Consider the following 17326-nt stretch of genomic DNA (forward strand, 5'->3'; position numbering starts at 1 on the left):
ATGGACGGAGAGGGACACCGGAAAGAGACACCGGAGAGAGAGAGACGTTTATGGAAGAGAGAGGCGTAGGCGAGTGAAGTCGATTATAGCAAAGTCGGATTCCTCTTTTTACCCTGATTATAACTTTAAACCTAACCTGGAAGACGAGTATATGGTACTCGACTTTCATATAACGTTTTTACTGCAACAGGGAAGTCGAGTACAGTATACTCGACTTCCTGTGCGTTTTTTTTTTTTTTTTTTCATTTTTTTATTCCACGTCAGCTTAAGTATTTGCAGGAGGTCCAGTGGTATTGGCTGGAAGTCGAGTTTGATATAATCGACTTTCAAAAATAGTCTATCTAACTAAATAAGTTTGAGCGCGTGCTGTCCGACTAAAATTTTTCGGAATTTGCACTATTTGGCAAATTTTGCCACTCTTTGCATCTCAGATCCCTCATCTCTCTCTCTCTCTCTCATAGATCCCTTATCTCTCTCTCATCTTTCTCTTCTTAGTTTTCTCTCATCCAAAACCCACACACTCACGCACAGATTTTCTCTGAGCTTGCTCTCACTTTGTCACCGACCTCTATACGCGGCGATGGTGATGGGGCTACTCCATCTTCGTCGGCAACAACATACACGAGCCTCCGACGATTTGGGTTTGGGTTGATGGTTTTTCGTTGAGGTTTATTTTGGGTTTTCTGTTTATAGGCTTGGGTTGATTTTCTGTTGATTTTAGGCTTTGATTTTTATTGATTTTTAGTTTGATTTCCTGTTGATTTTGGGTTCGATTTTCCATTGATTTTTTCTTTGATTTTCCGTTTATTTTTTGGTTGGATTATTATGTGTTGTGATGGTGGTGGTTCTAGGTTGGGGTGGTGTTTGGGTGGCACTGGGTTGTGGTTGTGGGTGGAGGTTGATCAGCTGTGCTCTTAGATGAAGAGAGAGATAGTGGGATGAAGAAGAAGAAGACAGGTTTGACGGGTGAGAGAAAATAAAATAAAATATTTATTTACCCAGCTATAGTAACCGACACTAACAAATTTGCCTATGAACAGTATTATAGACTGATTGGTGCAGTTGCTCTATCCATTTAGGAAAGAAGACTAACTTTGAGATTTTTAGGTATTTTTGGTATTTTGAATATATTGCATATGATACAAAAGAAAACAAAACAAGTAAAACAAAAAAGAAAAACAAAACAAGTAAAACAAATAAGGAAAGATAATAAAACATGTATTAAAAAAAAAAAAAAAAAAAAAAAGATAACTCAGTTTCTGCCCAAATTGACGTACATAGTAAGAAAAGTGGATACGCATCCTTCTATCAGAATATTCGCCTATGCTTTAAACCAGATTTTAAAAAAAACCACAGAAACAAAAATCCTAGCCGTTTAAAAAGTGCATACACCAGGATATGGGTGCATACGCATTTTATATTTTATCAGTGAGTGAAGAGGGTAACTCCTTCATCAAAAAAAAAGGGAAAGTATAGGCTAATAATTTATAAAGATTTCGTAAAAAAAAAAAAAAAAGATATGGTAAATTTCAGTCGAATAAAGTTTGGTTGTTTGTGTTTTTTGAGAACACTCACACTCATAACTCACATTTTTCTCTCCAGAACCAGCGTGGCACGGTCTTATATCGTCTTTAAACTTTTGGACCCACGACCGATCGTTTTCACTTTTTTTTTTTTTTTTTTTATAAGCCGATGGTTTACCCTTCCTTCTTCTAATCTTCTTTCGCAAGTTGCTTTCAAAAAAAAAATCTTCTTTTGCAAGTTCAAATTATTTTGGGTTAGTTTGATAATATTATTCTATTAACATTTTTGTATTTTTTAAAAAACATATATAGATAAAATATATGTAAAAATATGGATAATATTATTTAAATATTAAAAATAAATAGTTCAAAATATCCCTACAAACAGCCCTTAATATTAAAAAAGAAAAAAAATAAAACTTCTTTAACAAGGATACTTCTTTGCGTTTGCGTTGAAAGAAATAAAAACAAACAGTTACCAAGCACTTTCCTTTCCTCAGGCATACACTTTCCCTCCAAAGCGAAAGAAAAACACACAGAGAGAGAGAGAGAGAGAGAGAGCATTAAACATGGACGAGCTGTACACCACACTCACTGAGCAACGCCGAGAGCTCATGGCGGCGAAAACCCTAGACTCCGACCTCGACTTGGCCTATCAACTCCAAATGCAAGAGGCCATGAACGCCTCTCTCGCTCTCCACAACCCTGCAGCTGCAAGCTCTTCACGCACTTCTCCACGTCCACATACGCAACCCAACGACGACGACGACGACGTCGTATTCATACCACAATCCCCTAACGACGACGTTTTGGACATCGCCACAACGCTCATGCTCGAAGACATGAACAGGTTCGTGCAAGAACTCGAGGACCGCGAGCAAAGCGAGGCGGAGATGAGGAAATTGAAGGAGGATCTCGACCGTCGGATCCACGATCAAAAACTCGCCGTCGATATCCACAACATCCCGGACCAACAATGGGAAAAATACGGCGACAATTACCACCGCCCCTACCGTACGGCCAAGTCTTCGCCATCGTCTTCGAAGGCTTTGGTTGACTCGGAGTGTTTCAGGCTGTATTTCAAGGGCTTGGTGAGCGAAGAGAGGGTTAGGGGCATAATGGTAAACGTGGCTGGTGCTGGCGTTGCCATTTGCGATTCTCGGGATAATCTGATCTTAGAGGCGAGGAAGAATGTGGAAGCTATGGTGAACGGTGCGGTGGTGAGTGGAGAAGTTGCTGAGCTTCAAGCTCTCATTGAAGCTCTCAATAAAGCTCTGACCTTGGATTTGAAAAGCGTCACCTTTTTCTGTGACGATTACATGCTTTACCAATATGTGAGTCAATAATAACCTTATTACTATTATTTTACTTTAATTTGACATTTTTTTAATAGTGTTGTATCTGTCTTATTATGCTAAATTTTCATCTTTGATGGTTTTACTGATTATTATTTCAGTGAATTTAATAAAGTTACTTTGGTTGGTGGGTCGTGGGTGTGGCTTTGATGGTCGAATGTTTGTTGTAAAGGGACATGGGAATGGGAAATGGAAAAAATAAAAAGGAAGTTAGATTTATAAAAATGTGATAAAGGGTGTTTTTGTTTTATATATATATAACACCACAAATGATGCCATTACGGCTGGGGTTTGTATCATGGTCAGTTTTAGTCCCTTACCTTGGAGCCACCACTTATAAATAAATAAATTAAAGTTTAAATGTGCTAAGGTAAAACCTTTGTTATAAGACCTAGACATTTTGACATTGGTTCAGTGGTTGGGTTAATTGGTTGAACTGCAAAACTGTGAAGGTAAATTATCTTTGTGAATGTGACTTTTGTGATTAAAATGAATATTGGGCACAACAAGTTTCGATTTAAACAGATATTTTACAGGTTCTTTGCGGATTCATAGTAGGAAAGCAAGTCCTACATATGTTGCTTTATTTGATTGACTGCTTCAAAATTTGTTTTAGTAGCAATGTGCAGAAGTTGCAAGATCCCAAACAAGTGGAAAAATGGGAGGCATTCCATTGTTGCAACTTTTCTTCTTGAGCTTTTCAATTGTGCTATCATGATTGGTTGAATTAGCCTCTCTGGTTCAACATTGTCAATTATTAGCATATGCATATTATTTTCTAATCTGTGAACTCTTTTGATGAGGTGTTACCATTATGTTGTTGTAATAAATTTTCATTTTTCTTTTCTAGTATTCAAGTTATGATAATTCTTTGTCTGTGTTTGTAAAGCCTAGTAAGCTGCATTCTTCTGATACAAAGATAGAAGTATTGACATTGTATATCTGGATACAGGTTACAGGCAGAGTACCACCACGGCAGAGCAAGACTGTAACATTAGTCAATCAGGTGGCTCTTCTTCAAAGAAAATTTACATATTGCAACCCATCTCTTGTGGCGCGTAACAATATTAAATTTGCATTTAAATCTGCAAGAGATGCTATAGTTTCTCAAATTATCTGGGCAGAAGAAACTAACAAAGGCAAGTTGAAGGAGACATGTGTAATTTGCTTTGAAGATACTGATGTTGATAAGATATTTTCAGTTGATGGTTGCCTGCACAGGTATTGTTTTTCTTGTATGAAACAGCATGTGGAGGTTAAGTTACTTAATGGAATGGTGGCAAAGTGCCCTCATGAAAACTGTAAGTCAGAGGTGAGTATTGATAGCTGTAGAAAGTTCTTGGCACCGAATTTGGTTGAGGTCATGAGCCAACGCATTATGGAATCTTCTATTTCTCCTACAGAGAAAGTTTATTGTCCATATCCCAGGTGCTCAGCATTAATGTCAAAAAGTGAGGTCTTACGATATACTAAAAATGTATACATTGGTGCGGAAGAATCTGGAGCCAGGAAATGCATGAAATGTCGTTATTTTTTCTGTATCAAATGCAAAGTCCCTTGGCATTTGAATATGACCTGCTATGATTACAAAAGATCAAATCCTAATGCCCATCCAGGAGATGCAAAGCTCAAGTCTCTTGCAAAATCAAATCGATGGCGCCAGTGTTTGAAATGCAAGCACATGGTTGAACTAGCTGAAGGTTGCTATCACATCACTTGCAGGTACATTAATATTCCTCCCTCCAATTCTTAGATGGAAGAACTATCTTATTGAGGGAAGAAAGATACTAACAGAAGATAAAGAGTGTGCCTTTTTTAAAAAACTAGATGATTGAATAGCTAGCAAATGCCAAATTGGGTATAAGATTAGGACATGGGTAAATCTGTTGCCATGGATAAAACCTACACTTTGATTTCTTTATGCTAATTCTCTATTTGCTTTGTGATGCTGGCCAATGAATTCAGAAAGTCAAGATTTTTGGTTTCATTGGGTTGGTTTAGTGAAATGGGCCTGCCTATAGGTCCCTTCAGACGGTATTTTATCTTCATTCTCTGTGTTATAATATATTCATGTCTTTGTATTTCCCAAGGGGAAAAAGTCAGGATAAAATCAACCTTGTTCTGTTTCTTGTTTATCTGTCTTAATGTCATATTTGTTAAACAATGCTTGCAATCTTTCTGCAGATGTGGATATGAGTTTTGCTACACTTGTGGAGCCGAGTGGAAGAACAAGAAAGCAACATGTTCCTGTAAAATCTGGGATGAGCGTAACATTATACATGATAACCAGCAAAGATGATGATTAGTAGTGTGAAGGCTTTTGTTGCAGATTGACTGTGATGGTGATCAGTCTGTTTATTTCTCTCACCCTTTCTTCCACTTTGTGTGGTTTAGTTTTTGGCAAAAAGAACAGCAAGAAAGTATTGTATCTGCTAATGCTGTGAACATATAGTTTCTATGTTTTTTGTTTAGTTTTTGGCAAAAAGAACAGCAATGAGTATCATGTTTGCTAATGCTGCAGACATGCGAATACATGCTCAAATAGGACTTGGTGGTGATATTAGACTATAGCTTCTAAGGTTTTTTGTTGAATGTTGGCTCATACTGCTTGTCTTCCTTTCTATCACCCCCTCTTCTTATTTTGGAATTGTATGCTTAGGTCATCGCTCTCATCTGGGTTGCAGGTGTTTGATACTCCTTCCCTCTAAGGTTTCCAGATTACTCCCTGGCTTCTTCCTAAGACTTGTTTCAGTTTTTGGATTGAAGTCTTCTTACTCCATCAATCTTCACTTTCTTTGAGAAATCCAATATTTTTCCCTAGCTGCTCAACTGCTCAAGATATGGTCATATATAACAAAGAAAAACTATTCATCCATAGCCTGAGCTATGCCATGGTTTCTTTCTACGAGCTAAATTTCAATTAAAAGTTGAAAAAAAAAAATTTAATATGTAGCTTAAAAAAAAATTTATTACAACCATTGCAAGAGTTGAAGTTAAATTGAAACACATTATTAAAAAAGAAAGTGCCAACGAAAGTTTTTTCAAAATAAATCCAACTGAGGGTTGGATACTGTAAATGAACAGATACGCGTTGAACGTAATGTTTGGCAAAGTGAAGGAAGGGATAGAAAGGTGGGGGCAGGGTAGTTATTGTGTTTTTCTTTGTGTTTGTTGTTTTGAAGGAATTGAAAGAAAAAGGAAATGTTTGGTGGGTCTTACAATTCTCAATACTTGAGTATTGGATCACACTCAGCTTCTTTTTTAAATGTTTTTGTTTGTGATGCGAAATGGGTCTTAGGTTTAATTTCCGTGTTCCTAATCCTGAGATCAGATCTATATGCCATTTTGGTTCCATATTTGATTATATGATCACCTAGGATTGTATGTTTGATACTTGCTTTGAGTATAAATGGAGATACCTGGTTGATGTGGTAGAATTTGTAATCGGTAACGTGAAGTAGGTACTACTGATTCAATGCATTTTTGTTATTGTTATATTTTGGTCTTGATCTGTCACTTGCATTTCTATTCTAAGCGGATTGTTCATGATCCAGTATTTGGGTCAGATCTGATTTTTTTTGGCTCATATAGATTCTAAGAACGCTTTTTTTTTTTTCCCCTTCTCAAAGCTGGGTACAACATATTGCCATTACTCCCATGGGCATGCAAGTTAGAACGCGTTATTTTACTCTTTTTGTTGTATTCATGAGCTGCTCGTGCTCTTTGCTTCGGCTAACCTGTAAATACAGTTTTTAGCTCTAGTTTCTAGGAAATTTAGTGTATGCACGGGGGCTTTTGAAAGGGACTCTTTTTGTTGTATTCATGAGCTGCTCGTGCTCTTTGCTTCGGCTAACCTGTAAATACAGTTTTTAGCTCTAGTTTCTAGGAAATTTAGCGTATGCACGGGGGCTTTTGAAAGGGAATGAAATTTTTAGTGCCATACACTCGGGGGCGGCTCTACGTTTAAGGCAGGATGGTCACGGTAGTCCTTCTGGGGCAGTTTCATCGCTTCAAGGTCAACCATATCTTTAGAGAGGTGAATAGGTGCGTTGACAACCTCGCTTGAGCCGGCTGCTCTCTTGCAGGGAATTTTGTTGTTTTAGATGTGCCACCTAATGATGTATTTTGTAATCTTTTAGTTTTAATGCTGCTGGTTTGTATTCCTTAAGGCTCACCGCCACAACTTTGCCTTTAATGGCTTCCTAATTTAGTGCATATTCCTCTTTAACCAAAAAGAAAAAGAAAAAGAAAAAAGAGGAGACAATTATTTAATCCTTGTATATTCTAACCTACAGAGAAGGTATTTGGTATCAAATAATACCATCTCAATTGTATCAAAATCTAATAAGTATGAGATATGTTAGTAAAAAACAACTTTCTAATAATTAAAATACATTTGTTAGTGGGTAGTTATTTTTGCATGCATTTCTTGTTTATTAGATTTTAATATGAATGAAACGTGGTATCATTTGATAAAAAATATTTTTTTGGTCCTGAAGAACAACAAGAAGGCAAGCAACAACCGGAAATGGAATTGGACAATATATTGATATTAGAAATGGAAGTATTGACGATTCTTCTTCGGTTAACGAAACTCTTCTAAATGCCACATGCACTGTCAAGCCAACCAGCAAAGGCAGAACTATACATGCAGTGCCAGTATACACGGCTTTTCGGTGGCAATGTACATGATTCATGCTTGTTTGCTTCATGCCCCTAATAAGAATGTTTGAATTTTTATTTATTTATTTATGATTAACAACACATCAATTTATCAACTCTATTCCTAGTATTACTCTTTTTAAACAACATTGGGGGTTTAGGGGTCAACCAGTGTCTGTTATACCTGTCGTTTGATTCTTGTTCGTGCCATTCTTTAAGTACTAGGATTAATCCTTGTTAGTTAGGTGCAATTTTTTTCTTGAACCTAAGGGAAAGAGTTAAAACAAACCAACTGATAAGGATAAAAAATAGTACTTATTCATACAAGGCATAAAGCTGACGGTTTTAGATAAGCCATCAGGCATAAGCTGACGGGTACAGTCATAACCGTCAGCTTCCTCATGTAGTAGTTGACAACTGATGTTCTAAATTGAGGGAATGAGGGAAGTCTGCAAGACACACCTAAAGGCTGACGGCATCAACAAAACTGACGCCAGTAAGGCTGAAGGAAATAAATAAGCTGACGAATAAATAAGCTGACGACCCTGATGCATGTTTACTTGCTCCCCACGACTGCATGTATAAGGAAATACCTTACCCTCCATGTTTGATACTACTCAAAGGATCCCTATTAGGAAAGGACCCCGCCAAATACGCCTAAAAAAACTCCTATAAGGAAAAGACTTCCGCATCAAGGAAGAGATGTCAACCCTTTGCTACTATAAAAGCCCCAATACTCTCATTAGTCAAGGTACGCATAATTTACCCTCTCTAGCACTCTAAAGTTGTGAGAATAGTTCTAACTTGACCTTCGGAGGGTATTTGGCTGGCACCACACCGATGCTCTCTATTAGGTCTTCTCTTTTTGTTGTGCAGGTGCTATTTCGAGCGTGCGAGGACTGTGTGGCTTACTGGTGATTTTTTCGGCATCATCAGTTGGCGCCATCTGTGGGAAGCGTTTCACGGATTGTAAGCCATATTATTGCTTCCTGGAAAAAAGAGTTGCATGGTGCTCACTTGCTCAATGGCAACCACTAACGACGTTCAAGAAGAACCACCCACGTCTGCCCTCAAGAGACAGGTTAAAACTCTCGCCGTTGCCATGGAACGCCTCACCAAACAAAATCGCGACCTGGAAGAGCAGCTGTGCCAGAAAAACGCAGCACCGGATAACCAAGGAGCGGATTAAGAAGGAACCAGCGCTAAAAGAAGGAATTAAGAGGGACCACAGGCCAGTAACGCCCCAAGTAGACCGGAGCGACAAAACGTGAGCCTCCCCTCCCTCATGGATACGGCTCCACCACCTATTGTCGTGGAAATGCAGGCAATGAAAGAACAGATGGAAGTTATGATGAACGCTCTCAAGGGACGAATGTACAGCAATCTTGACGACCTTGTTAACCGAACTGACTCGCCATTCACCGCCTTCGTCAACTCCTTCCCCCTGCCGAGTAAGTTTCGCATGCCACAGATAGATAGTACGACGAGGTCAAGGACCCTCTAGATCACCTAGAGACCTTTAAGACCTTGATGCACTTTCAAGGAGTAGCAGATGAGATCATGTGTAGAGCCTTCCCTACAACCCTGAAGGGTGCGGCAAGAATTTGGTTCAGCTGATTGACGCCCAATTTCATCAGCACCTTCAAGGAGCTAAGCGCTCAATTTACTGCGCACTTCATCGGGGGACATAGGTACAAGAAGTCTACGGCTTGCTTGATGAGCATCAAACAACGAGAGGAGGAGACACTGAGATCCTACATATCCCGCTTCAACAAGGAGGCACTCTCGATCGACGAAGACGACAACAAGATACTTGTAGCGACATTCACTAATGGGCTGAAGAAGGGTAAGTTTTTGTTCTCCTTGTACAAGAATGACCTGAAGACCATGTAAGAGGTGCTTTACAGGGCCACCAAGTACATGAACGTTGAAGACGTGCTGCTGGCCCGAGAAGAAAGACCCAAGAAAAGAGGCAGGCAAAAAGACACACGGCAGGACCAAGGCCAGAAGAAGGCAAGGACAGGAGATCGAAGGGATGAAAGGCGCCCTAAGCCCCTAGGAGGAAGATTCACAAGCTTCACTCCATTGACCGCCCCGATAGATCAAGTTCTAATGCAAATCAAGGACGAGGGGGCTCTGACGTTCCCTGGAAAGCTGAAGGGTGATCCCAACAAACGATCTAGGGATAAATTTTGCCGCTTCCACCGTGACCATGGTCATGACACGGCCGATTGCTATGACCTAAAGCAGCAGATTGAGGCCCTTATCAGACAAGGAAAACTGCAGAAATTCGTCAGCAAGGAGAGAACAGATCCACCCCCTCAAGACTAGCACCCCCAGCGGGATAATGAGCGACCAAGACCCCCCATAGGGGCATAAGGATGATCGTGGGAGGAACAACAACCGCTAGGTTGTCCAAAAAGGCCCGTAAAACCTATCTTAGGATGGTACAAAATGTTCAGCTAACGGGAGTCGTGCCAAAGATAACACGGAGAGAAGGCCCCATCATCACGATGCGCTTTTCATCAACATACAGGTAGGAGACTACAACATGCACCGGGTGTTGGTCGACAATGACAGCTTAGTAGATATCCTATACTACCCGGCATTGCAGCAGATGAGGATCGACAAGGAATAATTGACTCCGATGAACGCCTCGCTCGTTGGCTTTGGAGGGAGCCGGGTATTCCCCCTGGGCGCATTCACATTGCCCGTAATGGTAGGCAATTACCCCCAGCAGATCATCAAGGATGTAACATTCTTAGTGGTCGATTACTCATTTGCCTACAACGCTATCCTTGGACGACCCACACTTAATTCGTGGAAGGCTGTAACTTCAACCTATCACCTAATGATTAGGTTCCCTACCGACTACGGAGTGGGAGAGCTGCGCGGAAGTCAGGTGGCCGCACGGGAATGCTACGTGGCCATGATGGAAATGGAGGATCAGGTACAAGCCATGAATATAGAAGAGCACCGGATGGTGACGGAGCCGGTAGAGAAACTTGAAGAGACGCTCCATGACAATTCCGATCCTGACCAAAAGACCAAAATTGGAACCCTCGCTAATCCCGCGATCCTCCAAGAGTTCATAACCTTTCTTAGGAGCAATCAGAACGTATTCGCCTAGAGCCATGAAGACATGCCAGGGATAGACCCTTCAGTAATGGTACATAGGCTGAATGTATCGCCTTCCTTCCCACTCGTTCGATAGAAGAAGATGGTGTTCGCCCTAGAGCGAGATCAGGCCATAGCGGAAGAAGTCCGCAAACTACAGGAGGCAAGTTTCATCAGGGAAGTTTACTATCCGGATTGGCTGGCGAACATAGTAATGGTTAAAAAAGCTAGCGGGAAGTGGCGGATGTGCATGGATTTCACCGACCTTAACAAGGCCTGCCCCAAAGACAGTTATCCCCTCCCGAGGGTCGATGTTCTAGTAGACTCTACGGCTCGGCACTAGCTGTTAAGCTATATGAATGCTTTCTCGGGTTACAACCAAATCCGAATGCATGACGCTGATCAGGAGAAAACTTCGTTTGTAACCAGTCAAGGCATCTTCTGTTATAAAGTAATGCCCTTCAGCCTAAAGAATGCGGGCGCAACGTACCAGAGGCTTATGAACAAAATGTTCGCGCAGCAAATTGGGAGGAATGTCCAAGTCTACGTTGACGACATGCTGGTAAAAAACCGAAGGGAGGAAGATCACCTGGAAGACCTCAAAGAAACATTCGACACCCTTCGTTCTTACAACATGAAGCTCAATCCAGGAAAATGTGCCTTCGGAGTAACGGCAAGAAAATTATTAGGATTTATGGTGTCTCAAAGGGGGATCGAGGCCAACCCGGACAAGATCCGGGCTATTATGGAGATGGCACTGCCAAGAAATGTGAAGGAGGTATAAAGCCTCAACAGAAAAATAGCAGCACTGAATAGGTTCATGTCGAGGGCAACGGATAAATGTTTGCCCTTCTTCCGCACGCTGAAGAGATCATTTGAGTGGACAGCCGAATGTCAGTAGGCATTCGAGGAGTTGATGGCCTATCTCTTCTCCCCACCGCTGCTAAGTCCGTCGCAACTAGGAGAAGAGCTTTTCCTCTATCTGGTCGTTTCCCCCGCAGCCGTCAGCACTGCTTTAGTCAGAGAAGAAGAAAGAGTGCAAAAGCCCTTATACTACGCAAGCCGAGCGCTTCGCAGTGCCGAAGAAAGATACCCACCTATGGAGAAACTTGCCTTTGCATTAGTAACAGTAGCTCGCAAGCTCAAGCCATACTTTCAAGCCCATACAGTGAACGTTCTGACCGATAAACCCTTACGATGGGCGATGAGCAATCCTGAAGCTGCGGGTCGACTAGCGCTATGGGCAATAGAGTTGAGTGAGTTTGATATCCAGTATTGCCCACGGACTGCCATCAAAGGACAGGTTGTCTCGGACTTTATAGCAGAGTTCACTCACGACAAAGACAAGGGGGCAGAAAAGTCCCCTCATTGGAGCATATATACAGACGGGTCATCCAACAGACAAGCCGGGGGGGCCGGCATCGTACTACTGTCGCCCAAAAGGGACATGGTTAAGTGTATGGTCCGTCTCGACTTCCCCACTACCAACAATGAAGCAGAATACGAAGCACTAGTGGCGGGGCTCAATCTTGCCAAAGCGGCAGGGGCAGTGAGCATAGTCGTTTACTGCGACTCTCAGGTCTTTGCAAACTAAGTAAATGGAGACTATGAGTGCAAGGGCGAAAGGATGAAGAGGTACCTTGATCAAGTAAGGAAAAGAGTAGACGATCTAGAGACCAAAATCGTCCAAATCCCCAAAGGAGAAAATGAGCAAGCTGATCGTCTTGCCAAGACCATTTCAGCAGAACATATTATCGTCCTTGGTAATGTACTCTCTTTTGTTCAGATTTCTCCACTAATAGATGCCAACGATGTACAGGAGATTGGCTTTGAGAGTAACTGGACCACACCGTTGGTTTCGTACTTAAAGAATGGCGTCTTGCCAGATGAGAAGGAAGTCACGAGAAAGCTGAAGGTCCAGGCAGTAAGATTCGTCTTGATAAAAGATATCTTGTATAAAAAAGGTTTCTCCCGTCCATATCTGAGATGCTTGGGTAAGGAAGAAGCGGACTACGTCATGAGGGAGGTACACGAGGGGATTTGCGGAAACCATTCGGGGTCAAAGTCATTACTGCACAAGCTTGTGCGAGCAGGGTACTATTGGCCCACCATGCAGAAGGATGCCGAGGCTTATGTTAAGACCTGTGACAAATGCCAATGGTTCAGCAATATTATTAGACAACCAACCGAAGAGTTGACCCCGATGACGGCCCTATGGTCGTTCGCTCAGTGGGGATTAGATATTGTGGGACCATTCCCTACAGTAGTACGGCAGCTGAAGTTCCTGATAGTAGGCATCGACTACTTTACAAAGTGGGTGGAAGCTGAAACTTTGGCCACCATTACGGAAAAGAACGTACGGAGTTTTGTCTGAAGATGCATCATATGCAGGTTTGGCATTCCTAGAGTCTTTGTCTCGGATAACGAGAAGCAATTCGACAATGACTCCTTCCAGGATTTTTGCTCGCAGTTAGGGATAAAGAACCACTACTCCTCCCCCGTCCACCCTCAGGCTAACGGCCAGGTCGAAGTCACGAACTGATCCTTGCTTAAGATTATCAAGACTCAGTTCGAGGGGGCAAAGGGTATATGGCCTGAAGAGTTGCCGAGCATACTATGGGCATACAGGACAATAGCGAGGACGCCCACAGGAGAGACACCATTCTGGCTAACGTACGGGAGCAAAGCAGTCATACCAGTCGAGGTCAGACTCACAAGCTACAAGGTGCATAACCACGATGACAGCAAAAATGACGAGGCCATGTGTCTACAACTTGACCTAGTAGATGAAGTCAGGGTGGCGGCAGAGCAAAGGCTAGCATGATTCCAGGACCTCATGGCTAAGCAATACAACTCACGGGTCCGACACAAAGACTTCCAAGTTGGAGACCTCGTTCTAAGGAGAGTTATGGGCGCTGCTAAAGACCCCACCCAAGGGAAGCTCGGCCCCAATTGGGAAGGACCTTACCGGATCACGTCATGGCAGAGGAAAGACACTTACCATCTGGAGACGTTAAAGGGACAGAAGCTACCGCATCCATGGAACACTGAGCATTTACGAAAGTATTACCAATAGAGATGACAACATGAAAACCAGCCCTTTCTTTTTACGGTTCACCGTAGTTAATTTTTATACTCCTCAATTCTATCATTTACTTTAGTTTTGCTACAATATCTTTTTTAAGCCCAAAGGGCAGGACCTTTTTTTTTTTTTTTTTTTTTTTTTTCTTTTTCTTTTTTAAGAACTAATTTTTCTATGAATGCATAAGAGGAGTTTATTCAAAATTGACTGAAGTTTCTTTCTACAAGTTTATATTCCACAAAAAGTGGACGGTTCTAAGTCCATAAAGTGGACGACCCTTAGTCCATAAAGTGGATGACCTTAAGTTCACACAAAGTGGACGGTTCTAAGTCCATAAAGTGGACGACCTTAAGTTCACACAAAGTGGACGGTTCTGGACGACCTTAAGTTCACACAAAGTGGACGGTTCTAATTCCGTAAAATGGACGGCCTTAAGTTCACACAAAGTGGACGGTTCTAAGTCCATAAAATGAACGACCTTAAGTTCACACAAAGTGGACGACCCTAAGTCCATAAAATGGATGACCTTAAGTTCACACGAGGTGGATGGTCCTAAGTCCATAAAACAGACAACCTTGAGTTCACAAAAAGTGAACGATTCTAAGTCCATAAGGTGGACAAACCCACCCCAAAAGGATAAAACACTGTTAAAGTCCCTTAAAAAGAGGAAATCATAAAAGTGACGGGTTCGTCAAGTCCTTATAGTGGACGGGGCTATAAAGCTGACGGTTTCACCAAATGAATGAGACTATCATCACATAAAACCAACGGGCTAATGAAAAATGACAAGGTCATTAATTCCATAACATGGCCGAAGCCATAAAGCCGACGGACCAATCTGATAATTAAGATAATAAAAGTGACAAGGTCAATAAATGGATGAAGCTATAAAACTGACGGGCCCATAAAAAATGGCGTCGTCAGTCTATAAAGTGGACGAGATTATGAGGATAACAACGCAATCAAACGCCCAAAGGTAAAGCTCATAAAACCAACGAGCTTACCAAACTCAAAAGGGTGAGGTGGACGGGCTCATAAGTCACATCAAGCCCATATCAACAGATTTGTTGAACAAGTCCACCCTCAAAAAACTGACGGCTTTCCTAAAACAGACGGGATTGCAGGCCGACGAATTCATCCAACACAATCACTGATTAAAAGTAAAATAACGACGGGAATAACATGCCACATAACAAAATAAATTGTATAAAAATAAAAGCCCAAAAACCAAAGGGGCACTTAAACAATTGTTTGCGGAATAATTGAAATACACATTAAACGATTGTTTGCAAAATAATTGAAATACACATAAAGAAACTAAGTAGCAGGAGCGTCAGCAGGGTTCCCGTCATCTTTCTGATTTTCAACATCTACGAGCACTATTGGAGGGTTGGAAGCAGGAGTAGGAGGATTGGCAGTAGGCTGGGCGAGAACAACGACACTGTCATCCTTGGAAGGAGGATTGGACTCAAGGGAGGCGTCACCTCGTCGTCCATCGTAATTTCGGATAAGTCTAGCTCTGGGAAAACTGACGCGACTTGTTTGAGGCAATCATCAAACCCAGTACCATAATACTCAGCACAAGAGTCAATGAATGATTGCAACACCTTAAATTCTTGAACAGCGTCAGTCCCAGCCGTTTCCACCCTTTTACCCAGAATCGTCACCTTCTGCTGCAGTTTTTCCCTCTGACGGTCGGCCACCTCTAGCTTTCCCTTGACTTCCTTCAGCTCATTGTTTAGTGTGCGGACAGCCTCCTTGTATTGCCCCTGCTCATTCATCAAATTTGTATTATGTTTTCTGACTCGGGTGACGACCCCCTCCTTGGTAATGCAACGATCCTGAAGGGCCTTGACACACACCAAGGCTTGAAAAAAGAGCACAGGCGTCAGTCAAAGTAAATCAAAACGAAATGAAACCAACTTGACCTAAGGGAGCGAGCATACCCTAGTAAGATAAAAAAGAGCTGACGCCTTTAGGTCCTCCATCCCCAGTAGGTCGCAAGCCCTATATCCGTCGGCTTTATGAAGGACCCAACTTCCCCGACGGCATAGTCCTTGTGGGTCAGGAGGCAACAAGGGCCCTCGATGACGGGACCCGAGGAAGTCATTACCCCCTTGCTCGCACCGTGGCTTGGCTTAAGGAGAGATTTCCCCTTTGGAGAAACGTCCCCAGAAGTGACGGCAACCTTCTTGGACAGACGGTTGTCACTCCCATTAGGTTTCCTTTTTTAAGCCTTGGTGACGGTCTTGGGGGTTGACGAGGTTCCCCCCTCTGCCTTCTTTGCTTTCTTTTCCTCTTTTTTGCGGGATGCAACAGCCCTCACCCTTTGCCTAGCAGATTCCATCTCTGCACAAAGTAACTAACAATTATTACAACAGACGAGATGGGTAAACTGACGGAGGAAATAAAGAGTTTACTCACGTTGGCGAGAGAAGTCGTCCAACCTACGAGCTTCAGCTGACGGCTCCGAACCCCCACAGTATAAGTGGAGTGTCTAAGGTAATCAAGTCCCTACACTTTCGTTCCTCCAAAGGGATTTCAAGAACCCGACGGATGAACGCCTCTTGCTCGGCGGTTATATGTGGACGGCTACAGGCTGAAGAGACAAAAGTGAAGACGTTAAAAAACTAAATAGAGTAATAAAAGGATAAAAAGCTGACGGTTAATCAAAAGCTGTTAAAACCTGAGGGTTTAACTAATGCCCAGGTATTGTCAAAACCATGAGGCATGGTATCCTACTCTTCTGGAAGGCATACCCAATCAGATCCCTCAAGGAAAAAATATCTACTTTTCCAACTCCTATTGGAATCTGGCATGTCAGATACAAGCCTTAAGTCCTTTTCCCTGGCGGAGAAATGGTAAGTCCCTTTGGACGAAACAATTTGACGGGGCTTGTAGCAATAGAAGAACTCATCTAGAGAAAGCTGACAGTTCCCACCGCTCAAACGACCCCACAAAACCTCAACCCCAATAAAAGTCCTCCAAGTATTGGGGGCAATCTGGCTGACGGATATCCCCATAAAGTCCATAAGCTAACGGTGCAAAGCCGTCAGTGGTAGCCTCAATCCGGCAGAAAGCATGGCGTCATACATGCCGACGTATGCAATCCTCCTTGTATAACATTTTTCCTTTTTCCTAGGGAGACGGATTGAAATGTGGTCTGGGATTTGGAAACGGTTACGTAATTCTTTGAAAACCTTCTCACTCATTTTGGGCAAAAACTTGTTGACGGCCTAATCCTAGAGAAGGATGAAGGGACGGTTTCCTCCAGGACTTACTGAAGCCTCTTCATAGGACTCCTCATCACCATCATCCTCCTCCTCATCTCCGTCACTCTCTCACTCCTCTTTAACCTCACCTAGTACTTTCTCTCCAACTCCCTCAACATAGTCTTCTACATCGTCGCTAGGAGACTAGGCTGACATTTCCCGTCCTGACGACTCAGAAAAGACGTTGGACTCTTGACCTGAGCCAAAAATTCGTCATAGCCCGCTCCATCACGAACTGGCGACTAGTCACTCGACGCATCACTTGACATCTGACTACCTACAGTGATGGATCCATTCTAAGTACCTAAACTAACG

At 42.3% G+C, this 17326-nt stretch overlaps 2 protein-coding genes across 2 annotated transcripts; both read left to right on the forward strand.

Annotated features, from left to right (window-relative positions):
- Positions 1 to 1958: 1958 nt before the first annotated feature.
- Positions 1959 to 5391, forward strand: LOC115989118. Its single transcript, XM_031112789.1, has 3 exons — positions 1959 to 2857; positions 3831 to 4600; positions 5063 to 5391. The coding sequence occupies exons 1-3, from the start codon at positions 2093 to 2095 to the stop codon at positions 5175 to 5177; spliced, it is 1650 nt and encodes a 549-aa protein (XP_030968649.1). The 5' UTR covers positions 1959 to 2092; the 3' UTR covers positions 5178 to 5391.
- Positions 5392 to 11756: 6365 nt separating this feature from the next.
- On the forward strand, positions 11757 to 13031 carry LOC115953362. The gene is made up of 2 exons (XM_031070992.1): positions 11757 to 12114; positions 12253 to 13031. Exons 1-2 carry the CDS (start codon positions 11757 to 11759, stop codon positions 13029 to 13031), a joined length of 1137 nt encoding a protein of 378 aa, XP_030926852.1.
- The last annotated feature ends 4295 nt before the right edge of the window (positions 13032 to 17326 follow it).

This window comes from Quercus lobata, chromosome 1 (genome assembly GCF_001633185.2).
Source record: "Quercus lobata isolate SW786 chromosome 1, ValleyOak3.0 Primary Assembly, whole genome shotgun sequence".
Lineage (NCBI taxonomy): Eukaryota > Viridiplantae > Streptophyta > Magnoliopsida > Fagales > Fagaceae > Quercus > Quercus lobata.